Source organism: Adiantum capillus-veneris, chromosome 2 (genome assembly GCF_014529385.1).
Source record: "Adiantum capillus-veneris isolate H3 chromosome 2, ASM1452938v2, whole genome shotgun sequence".
Taxonomy (NCBI): Eukaryota; Viridiplantae; Streptophyta; class Polypodiopsida; order Polypodiales; family Pteridaceae; genus Adiantum; species Adiantum capillus-veneris.
In genome coordinates this window covers 35,170,399-35,182,282 of record NC_140932.1, presented here as the reverse complement: position 1 = coordinate 35,182,282, position 11,884 = coordinate 35,170,399, and the positions used below count along the sequence as shown (strand labels likewise).

At 42.9% G+C, this 11,884-nt stretch overlaps 1 protein-coding gene across 1 annotated transcript; it reads right to left on the bottom strand.

Moving 5' to 3' along the window:
- Positions 1–2,661: 2,661 nt before the first annotated feature.
- On the bottom strand, positions 2,662–3,087 carry LOC147462617 (uncharacterized). Its single transcript, XM_086526820.1, has one exon. It carries the CDS (start codon positions 3,085–3,087, stop codon positions 2,662–2,664), a length of 426 nt encoding a protein of 141 aa, XP_086382946.1.
- Between the last annotated feature and the right edge of the window lie 8,797 nt (positions 3,088–11,884).

The following is an 11,884-nucleotide window of genomic DNA, read 5'->3' as shown; positions in this document are numbered from 1 at the left end:
ATTGTAGAAAATAAGGTTTGAGCCGCCAACCATTTACTCTGGTTTAATGAATCTTACCATCAGCTTCCATAAGCTGGTAACTCCCATTGGCATACTTTTTCCTGATGATGATAGGGCCTTCCCATTGTAGTAGGAGCTTCCTATCCTTGCGTGTGTCGAAGTGATTGTCATAGCGGAGCACCAACATGCCCTTCTTTAAATCTTGCACCGAAGATAGTGGTTGAAACTAAGTCGTCTGTGCTCTGCCTTTGCTGCATAATAATTGATTGCTTCATCACAGTCCAGCCAAAGTCGTTCTAAGTTGAGGATGTGATCTCTAAATGCATGTTGGGCCATTGAAGCTGGCTTGCCATCACTCCGAGATTTTCTAGTTGCACCTTTCAATAGGTAAGATTGCCTCCTTGCCAAATACCAAAGGATATGGGGTGAATCCCAAAGATGTACGGAATGAGGTTCTATAGGCTCACAAAGCTAGGAGTAGATACTTATCCCAATCTCTAAGATGATTGTTAACCTGCTTGGTGATAATTTTACAAACCATTCCATTCACTTTCTCAACTAGGCCATTACATTGAGGGTTATATGGTGAGGAGTGCCTCCTTGTAATTCCAAGTTTTTGCATTAACTCTCCTACCAAGTCTACTCTAAAACCTGGTCCTCTATCAGAGATAATTTCTAATGGTTTGCCAAACCTGCAGCATATTTGTAGACAAACTTAGCTACCTCTATAGCTGTGGTCCTAGTTGTGGTTGTAGCTTCTGTCCATCTAGTCATATAGTCAACTCCCATGATGATGTAGAATTTTTCTGAGTTGGCCCTAGGCAATGATCCTATGGCATCTATACCCCATTTTTGAAATGGTCCATATGAAAGGATAGTATCTGTGGTTCAGGGATGAGTGACCTGGTGGCGGCCTTTTGATATAACTTACATGTATTACACTAGTGGTGTACATCACGGTTGAGGCTAGGCCATACAAAACCAGCCTACAAGATTTTCCTACTTGTATATCTAGGGCAAAGTGACCACCACAAACACCATCATGACAACTGGCAATTACCCCCGTAATTTCATTAGAGGAAGGGACCTTCCTGATTATTTGGTCCTTACCCTTACAATACAAACCGTCATTCATAATCCGATACCTTGTGGCCTTCCGGGTAATCCATTGCTTCTGTCCTTTTGTTGAATATGGTGGACATTCCCCTGTTTCCAAAAAATGCATGATGTCGAGTAAGGCATCACTACCTTGAAATAGAGGGAGCTTTAGCTTTGTAGCCCCAACCCCCACTTCCTGCTGTCTTTCGCTTGCTAAGGCATCGGCTTCATGGTTTTGAGCCCTTGGGATGTGGTGTAGTTGAACTTCTTCAAACTTACCCAACAAAGTTTTTACACAGCTTAAGTGAGTCCTCAAGCTAGTATTCTTGCATGTCCATACTCCATTTACTTGCCTTACCAAAAGTGTCATGATTTTGTGACATGCGGTTGTTGGTGAAGGTAGGGCTATGAGTGTGGACACCTTAGTTGGATCGGCATTGATACCTTTCCCTGAAATTTCATGGCCTAAAAGAATGACTCTACTTTCCCCAATGTGGCACTTGTCTACATTTAATTGCCCACCTAGGCTTTGCAACCTTGCCAAACCCTCAGTTACCTTTTCTAAGTGTGAAATGCAAGGGCTATATATACAAAAATCATCAATGAACAGTCTTATGGATGTTCCAAAGAACGGTTGAAAGCCATATGTGACATATCTTTGGAATGTGGCAGGTACATTTGTAAGACCAAATGGCATAACTCTGTATGCAAAACAACCCCATGGCGTAATAAAAGTGGGTTTTATTTGATCTTCCAAGGCTAGGCCTACTCGAAAATACCCGGAATAACCATCACACGTGTTGTGGTATGGCCTATGGGGGATGCCGCCTGAGGGCCATGGCAAGAAGATGACTGCAACAGAAACGAGAAAGAGATGAGAGAGAGAGAGAGAGAGAGCATAAAGATTTAACACAGCTTGAATAAAAACGCTACTCTTTTGATTGATTGTTAAAAAACCTTACAATGTATATAAATACATAAAAAAGGCATGCAAAATTAACTTGCAACTAGACTATCCTGCATGCTTTAGGAGACTGTGCCCACGAGCTAGAAAAACCTGGGCTTGCATACCCAACTGCAACACCCCCCCAAGCCCAAACCACTGACAATGGACTCGAGACAGACCATGGCAAAGTCCAATCACCTGAAACCATGAGTAGAAGCCCCCCCCCCCCCCCCCCCCCCCCCCCCCTTTACTATAGCATAGGTGTGTGTGTGTACTTCTGTTGTGGGTTAGGTCAACACATGAACATCATACACAGCAAGAATAACCACCTACTCCACCATACTTCATTAACAACAATTCAGACACAGTAAACATGACTACTCAAAAATATCAGAGTAAGCAAAAAATACACTGAATAGTTGCTGCACTGCACCATCATCATCACATTCATATCAGAGAACAGATACCTCGTGCGCAGATACATTCCCCACTTTTATAGATAAATCCGACTTAACTACCCAGTCACAAGACATGTTTCTAACATGTGCCTCTCAACACATGGCACGCCCCGGTGGTAGATTTCACAGAAATCTAACCCGGATCCACATATCCCTTGATCAAGAATCCACCCTCTGCTGCACAGCTTCTTCCTTACTCTGGTCCTCAGCATTCACTTTATGATCCACCAGCTCTGCTTCCTTTACTGCATCTGATTCTGCTGCATCATCTTTTCCCATTTCCACCTCTTGTGCTCTATCTGCAATCTCAGTATCAATCTGCTCTTCTGCCACTTTCTCCTCAGCTACATCCTGCATCAAAAAACTATTAGTAAAATTCTCCTCTTTCTTTTCTGCCTCTGCAAGCTGCTGTCTCTTATTCTCTTCCATCTGCTGAACCTGCTGCTTCAAACAGTCTCTCTCCTTTTGCAATTCCTCCACTTCCTTCAACAATTGTGCTTCTACCTCATGCACTAACCCTGCCTTTAACACCTCATATGGATACTTAATGACAAATCTCATTCTTTCCTTGGTCTTTTGCCACATCTCCTGTGCAACCAAAGCTAACTGCTGCTTGAGAATAGACACTTCTCCTTCTTTCATTAATACTGCACTCAAGCTAATTTCCTCTTGTGCCAACATCTGTTGCTCTAATATCTGCAAAGGTTCCAATCTCAACCTCTGCATCTCCACAGTGACCTATAACTCTGCATTCCTCTTTGCCATGTCTTCCAATTCCAAAGCAACCGCTGCCTCCACTTTCTCAGTCCATTGCTTAAACTCCCCCAATGATCTCTTCACTTTTGCTAACTCCATCTTCTGTTTCCCCACTGTTTCCTCCATATCCTGCTCATACTTTACTTTCATCATAGCTATCTGCTCTTCAAACTCTTTCACCTGTGACACCTGTCCTTTAAACTCCATCAATTTTTTTGCATTCCTTTCAGCTTGCATACTCTGAACCTTCAGCATATTATTCTGCTACCTCACAAATTCCTGCACCTGCTGCAGCATCTGAACTACTTTATCACTGTCCAATTTCCCAGTATCTACTGATACTCCAGAGACTTCCTCAGTACTGAAATCTAATCTAGAAAACACTCTGCTGATTGGTTCAGACTTCTTCCTCTTGTTGGATAGTGTGAAAGCCTTACCAAGCTTTATTGGTGTTTCCTCTGCTTTTACCTGCATTGGTGAATCAACATCCATGGTACCAAATTCTGCAAACTGCATTTTTGTTGTGATTTCTTCAAAGGCCTCTCCTGGAGTATATTTGGCTTTCACCAAATCCTCATAAGCCTCCATATGCTTAGCATTAAACTTCACAAATCCTGTCTTTTCAGAATGCACCATGATGGGATGCTCAATCTGAACTGGCTGCTGCTTCTCCTGCACCAGTTTTTCTGCTTTCACAGGCCACCTTGCTTCACCATTCTGTACTCTCTGTGCAAAAAAAAACAATGCTGACAAGTAACCACATAACCTACTATTTGCCTGTGTCTTCCTCTTGTCTGAAGAATGAATCTCTGCTGCCAACTTTTCATACACCCAGTGAGCCCAGCTCACTTCTCCTCCCTGCTCTGCATAGCTTAATGGTGCAAAGTTTTCTTTTGACATATAATCAAACTTCACAATAAAGCATAGCCTCTCCAAGTACCACTTAAGCTGCTCTCTCCTAGCATATGCCACATTCTTTAACATGTAATACTGCCTGCCTCCTTCTCTTGGACCAAACTCCTTTTTCAGTGCTTCCTCTGAACACTTTGGAATAGGTGTATTAGGATGCAAAGGCAGCTTGAACACCTCAGACACCAACTCCACATTGAGTACCACATGCGGTGACACTCTCCCCTTAGTCTTCCTAAGTATTTCCAACTGAGACTTTGCATATACATTGTTTTTACATTCTTCCCAAGGCAGAATGGCAAACTCATACAATCCTACCTGCTGCAACCATATGGCGTTGCGCTCTGCCTGACAATCTATGTCAACTTTGAAATCCATAAAAGGGTCCATTAATGTTTGCATCACCTTACCTTCTGACACAGGAGTCGGCATTGGCGTTTCCTCTTCTGCAGAGTCACTATTTTCGTCTGCACTGCTAACGTCAAGCCGCATAGGCAAAGCTTTGCTTCTCAAACGTCGCCCCGAACCTTCGGTCTGCTCCTCATCAGGCTGTGGTTGCATGGCCATCAATTGCTTTGCTTTCGGCATGGCAGGACTGAATAAAGCTTCTTCAAGCGAAAACCCGAATGCTCCGCGCTGCTGCATGTGTACTAAACTTTTGTTGCATGTATGATTATACTCGTTGCACCATGCACACATATCTCCACCCAGTATCCTTGAAGTGCTACGAAACTTCTTTTCAGCACACTCCCCGAAGTTATTAATCCGACCTAATAATTTCTTATTAAAAATTCCGACTTGGTCAGTTCCGACATAGGTACTCTTCCAACATCTACAATGTTGAATCGGATGTGCACTTTGGAACTGCCTACTTCCTCCAACCTGTGAATTATATGAGATACTATGAAAAGACCTCCTCAAATCCATGCAAACCAGCATTTTTCCTTTTCCTTTTGCTGATTCTGAATCTCCTGGCTGTAGGGGTATTACAGTTATGCAGGCTACACTTGGCCAGTCCAAATGAGGTGGCTTTCCCTGAAATTTCTTCAGCCTGAAACCATTAACTGCCTTTTCCACTCTTGTACCAAACACATCAGCTATGATGAATGTCCCTTGTCCTTTATCCTGCACAATCTGATATGGTCCCTGATATCTCAATGACAATTTACCAGGATGTGGTCCCAACTTAGAGTTGTACAACATTACCCAATCTCCAACCTGAAAGATCTTGAACTTCACATTCTTGGTCACCCATGCTTGTCTTCTTCTTTGTATGACTTCAGTAATGTAAGAGCTTACCAACCTATCCTCCTCCAGCTGCATCAGATATTTGTTCCTATGTAGTACTGACAACTTTGGAGACTGCTTCTCTACTGAGACTCTTAAACTTGGTACCACAAACTCCATAGGCACCACAGCTTCCAGCCCATACACCAGCTTGAATGGTGTCATACCAGTAGTGACTTTGAAAGCTGTTCTAAAGGACCATAAGGCAGAATCCAACTTATCATCCCAATCCTTCTGATTCTCTGTCACAATCTTTTTCAAAATCCTTACCAGTGTTTTGTTGGAGCTCTCAGCCTGACCATTAGCATGTGGATGATATGCTGTAGACTTCTTGTGCATAATCATATGTGTCCTTGTTAGCTCTGAAATTACTTCATTCAGAAAATGAGTTCCTCTGTCACTTACCAGCTCCACTGGACACCCAAACCTGGTCATAATGTTATGATAAAGAAATCTGGCCACACTTGAAGCTTTATTATCCTTCAATGCTACTGCTTCTACCCACTTAGTGCAATAATCTGTAGCCACTAAAATGTATCTGCATCCCCTCTTGGAAGTTGGTTTGACAGGTCCTACAAAGTCCAAACCCCACTTTTGAAAAGGTTCCAAAGGCAAAATAGGATGATCCCCCATCCTATCCCTGTTTGAATCAGGTTGACCTGTTTTCTGACAAATTACACATCTTTTGGCATAACCATGTGCATCCTTTAAAACTGTAGGCCACCATAATCCAGCCTGCAAAATCTTCTTCCCTGTAGTATCTCCAGAGAAATGCCCTCCTGCTGTGCCTGAATGTGCTTCCTGCAAGACTGCACTTTGCTCAAATTCTGGTACACATCTTCTTATCACTTGATCAATGCCTTTCTTATATAGTGCCCCTGCAATAACTAAATAGGGTCTGGTTTTCAGTGCAAATTTTCTTCTCTGATCAGCATTGAACTCCCTTGGTATAGTTCCATCAGTCAAAAACATCAGCAATTGATCATACCAAGACTCAGTCACAGCAGTCTGCACATCAAACAGCTGAGCATCAGGAAGTGCATCATCTACCCCAGTAGGTGCTTCACCTGTTTCAATCCTGCTTAGATAATCTGCAATTATATGCTCCTTCCCAGGAGTATGCTCAATCTGAAAGTCAAACTCCTGCAATAACAACATCCATCTTGCAAGCCTTCCAGTAAGAAGTGGCTTCTTGATCAAATACAACAAGGCCTGATGATCAACATGAAAAACTATCTTGTTCCCCAACAAGTAATGCCTGAACTTATTCAATGCATATACCATCCCTAAAGCTTCTCTTTCTGTCACAGGATAGTTTCTTTCTGCACCTGTGAGAACCCTGCTTGCATAGTACACAGGTCTGAACCATCCCTTCTCCTTCTCCTGCATCAGTACAGCTCCTATTGCTATATCCGAGGCATCAACAAACACATGAAAAGGCAATGACCAATCAGGTGGCTGCAAAATTGGTGCTACTGATATCATTTTCTTCAACATCTGAAATGATTTCTGCTGAGGTTCATCCCATACAAATGCCACATCCTTCTTTGTTAATTGAGTTAATGGCAAGCATACATTAGACAAATACCTCAAATATCTGGAGTGCCACTTTGTCTGTCCAACAAACCTCATTAACTCTTTAACATTGGTAGGAACTGGTGCTGCTTGAATGGCTTCTATTTTCTTGACATCTATAGCCATTCCTGCTTCTGACACCACATGTCCTAAAAGTATTCCACTCCTCACAGCAATTACACTTTTATAAGGATTCAGAGCCATCCTGAATTGTCTGCATCTTTCAAAACAGAGCTTCAGATGTAGCAGATGTTTATCCTTCTTTCCAAACACTGAGAAATCATCCACAAAGACTCTCATAAAGTCCTGTAAGTAAGGTTCAAACACCTTATGAGCAACAAAATTAAATGAAGGTGGTCCATTGGTTAACCCAAAACTCATCACTGTGTAGGCAAAGGCTCCCCATTCAGTTATAAAAGCTGTTTTATGCTGATCCGACTCAGCAACACTAATCTGATTATAGCCAGAAAATCCATCCAAAAAGCTGTACATTTCATGACCAGCTACTGCATCCAACACAGCATCACAAAATGGCATAGGAAAGGGATCAGTAATGGTTGCTGCATTCGATTTTCTATAATCCACACATACTCTTAAAGCTCCATTTTTCTTTGGCACAACCAGTATAGGAGACAACCATGATACTTCATGTACAGGTTTAATGAACCCTACTGCCAGGAGCTTATCAAGCTCCTCCTTCACCTGTTTGGCAAAGTTAGGATTCATTCTATATCTTTGCTGCACAATTGGTTTTGCACCCTCTTTCAAATTAATCCTATGCTGATGTAGTGCTGGGTCAATGCCTCTCACCTGAGAATAATCCCAAGCAAACACATCCTTATAATCAACCAATAATTGCAACAGCTGTGCCAGAAATTCCCCTTGAATGTGTGCACTCACTCTGACCATTCTTGGTTCTGCCTCTGTTCCGAAATTTAGCTCCTGAAGCTCCTCCTTTTCTACCCTGCTTGATGCCCCAAACTTCTTTTCATAAATTTTCTCAGCCATATCCCTGGCCTCCTTTTCTTCCTTCTGAATCTGTTCCTTATCAGACATAGCATATTTCTGGTCCACCAATTGTAACAGTTCCTTACCCTGCACTGTCTGTCCTGGTGCTAAACCTGTATCTGGCTCATCCTGTTTCTTACCCTGCTGTAACATGCTTTCCACATCTACTTCAAACACAGGTACAACAATTGGATTGGCCTTCAAGAACTCTTCCTCTTGGTCATCTGTGACCTCATCAGCAAAATTAATAGTCTGAGCAAACAGTGGTTTCTCACTTAATGGAACCATCTTCCTTCCCCTCATAGGTATGGTTACTTTCTTTTTCTCTTTTTTCAATATGACAACATTTTCTCCCCAGTCCTGTCTTACTTTAGCCAATCTGAACCAAGGCCTTCCTAATAGCATTTCATATGCAGCTGCTGAGTCTGACATTCTGAGTACCACAAAATTAACAAAAAAGGATAATCCTGACACCTGAATTTCCTGTGCTTTGAGAATTCCCAAAGGTTGTACCCTAGATTGGTCTGCCATTTTCACCTGAAAAGGTGCTGGAGCCATAGCTCCCAACTCCATTCTTTTGTACACTGCCTCTGGTAAAATATTCACCCCAGAGCCTCCATCCAATAACACATCATCAAAATTTTCTCCAAGAAAGTATACTTTAATAACTGGTACCACAAAGTCCACATCTGCTGGATCAATTCTATTTGCTGCTGCTGGAGAAAACTGCCTGTCCATTGTGCCAAGTCCATTCAGGTTCTGCAGCTTTCTGAACAATCTGTCTTTGAAAGCTGGAACCAATTGCAACAACTGATCCAAAGATTTCCAAAGATAATTGAAGAGGTGAGCTAATAAGTATTTCAAACCAATCCTTATCCTGTTTATTTTCCATCTCCTTACTCCCTTTATTCTGCTCTTCCTTTTCTTTTGGGTCATCCTCAATATCCACCTGCTTTGCCTGGTGTTTGGCAATCCTTTTTGTAACCTGGTCTCTTACCCCTTTTTGCTCCTTCCAATCCAAAGGTGCTTTATCCTTAGACCTAGTCACTGCTAGAACTTCAACATGATCCTCCTGCACACATTGGTTACAGTCACAAGCCCATTGATGTTCCTCTTCATTCCCTTGCTGCTCCTGTTCTTGGTCAGTATCTTGCATCTGCTTATCCTGAGAAAACACATCAAACAAGATTACATTTGCCTGAGCTGCTGGCTGATTTTGCTGCTGCTGCTGTTGCTGATTTTCAGGTTGATTGGGCTGATTATATCTCACAATGGGCATTCCCCTTTCTTCCCTATGCTTCACCCATAAAGCACAATTGGGACCTACCCAGTGATCTGGTGCACCACAGTACACACAGGGTCTCCTATTATTATTGTTCTCCTGCTCTCTCCAAGGAGGTCTAGGAGGTCTTGCCCTCTGAAATGGTGGTCTTCCCCTAAATGGTACTGCTTGATTTGCTCCAATTTCTGGTCTTCCTCTTCCTATGTTAGGTGTTGTCTGCCCTCTATTCTTTGGATTATACCAACAGCTAGCAGTACTATGTCCATCCCTTTCACAAATGTGACAATACACTTTTTCTTTAGGTGCTACAACAGAATAACCAAACTTTTTAAGTTTGCCTACCAAATCTTGCTCAATACTCTGCTTTTGCTTAACTTTCTTCTTCTTACTGCTCTTTTTCTTCTTTCTTTTTTCTGTTTCCTCATCACTGTCTGATGGTGAGTCTGAATCTGAGTTCCCACTGGAATCTGTGTCTTCAGATGCTTCTTCTGAATCTGAGTCACTGTCTTCTTTTCGTTTTGCTTTGGACATGCCAAGTCTCTTCTCCACCCTTGCAGCAGCAGTAACAAGGTCATCCAGACCTCCAGCAATATCAATGCTAGCTACTGCTCCCTTTAAACTGCTTCTCAATCCTTTCAAAAAATAGCCTGCTAACATTTCATTAGTGGGTCTTTCATTCCCCTGCAATCTTTCTACTAAAATTCTGAACTTCTGTGCATAGTCTTTAACCAGCATCTTATTTTGCTTAATGTCTCTGAGTTTTCTCAGGACATCAGTCGGAGTCTTCTCCTTTACAAATCTCTGCAGAAATGCCTGCTTCAAAGCATTATAAGTAGCAAAATGTGCAATGCCATATTGGCTGAACCAACTCATGGCCTTTCCTTCCAATGTGGCAGCAAACTGTTCCATCTTTACTCCATCAGCATACATCACCTGATAGCCACTTGCCTGCCACTTAGTTTCAAACTGTGCCACATGACAGTCATCATCTTCCTTACTCCCTGCTCTAAACTTGGCTGCCTTGACCTTTGGGTTGGGTGGTGGTTGAGCCATTGGAATGGGTTGTGGTGGTCTCCTAGGTCTTTGCCTGGTAGCCCCCTGAAGTGGGTCAAACTGGATCCTTCTCCTGGTGGTTCCTCATGTCATAGTAGATTGTCTCCTCTTTCTTACCATTCATGCGTAGAAGGCTAGTGCCCCAGTCGTGTTTTGCATTCATGGACATAAACCATGGCCCTCCCAAGATTAATGGATAGCCCTCCCCCTTAGTAGGCATCACAAAAAATCTACTTCTACCTCAGTGTTGAAAGCTTTTATTTTCACAGCACTTACCACACCTACACATTCTACTTTTGGGTTTTTTGCCATCTTTGCCTTGCATGGAGAAGGCCTGTCAACTTCGAGACCTAGCCAAAGCATCATAGATTCACTCATCACACAAATTTGTGCACCTCCATCAATGTAGGTGTTTCCAAAACTTTTACCCTTTATGTTGACGTCGACAATCGGAAGGATGTCATCCATGTTGCAATCCAAAATTTCTCTAGCCACCTTTGCTTTGGAGCGCCTTGTAGTTACCATTTTGGACCATTGCCGCCTTACCTTTGGTGCGAGATATAGCATTTGTGGCAATGTAATATTTGGTCCTTGCTCTACCACATCCAATGTTAGATCATAGGGCCTAGAAATCTCCCCTAACTGGAAGTCGGTGATGATAATTTTTCATTGTGGCCTTGACGGCCTCTTGCTAGTCTCTCCTTTCATGCTTCTCTCATCATTAGATTGTGTACCTTTCTCCCTCGTAGCTCTCTTTACAGTCATGGCTTCAAATGGTTCTACAAAGGCTACCTTCTCCTTACCCTAATCTCTCTCCTTTACTTTGGGTGGATCCACTACTACGGACTTTCCTTTCTCTTCTAACCTTATGATGTTTATAGGACGATCAGGTGGTGGTGCTGGTGGAAGAGGTGGAATGGGTGCTTGTGGTGGTGCCTGGGGTGGACGTAGAATTTGTGTTGGTGGGGTTGGTGCTCGGGGTGGGGATGTTCTCTCTCTAGGGGGGGGATAGTTGGTTTCTCCTACCTCCTCTATTATAGTTTGTCGCGTTTTGGGAGAGTAGTACATACCATGACCATCTTCTCTACAGTTGTAGCAATGATACTCCCTCTTTTGTCTTCGTGCTCTTCCCAGGTCTTGATCTCTCTCCGGATTTCTTCCTTGTTGTATCAAGTGGATAGACAAATTCTACAGTTGGTCAGTAATGTGGGCCAACATATTTTGTTGGTCATTTCTTACCCCAGGAGCCGGTGGTGGTGGAGGAATGGTGATTGTCATGGTTTTTGGTCGATGCGATGTTCCTGCTTCTGTTGACTTGATTTCTTTGGCTTTCATCCGTAGCTTCTTGTCCTTAAGGCGAGCAATCTCGACGTCTAACTCATACGTAGCCGGGAATCTACCCTTCACCTTCTCCTTGAGAAGCAACCATAAGCCATGCATGAACCGGTCCTTTTTTAGGAAATCGGGTGCAGCTTCCCCTTTTGCCAGTGACTCAACCTACCGTTCCCACAA

Coding starts and splice junctions, on each gene's coding strand:
- LOC147462617 (XM_086526820.1), bottom strand. CDS start 3,087: ATGTGGCAAAAGACCAAGGAAAGAATGAGATTTGTCATTAAGTATCCA.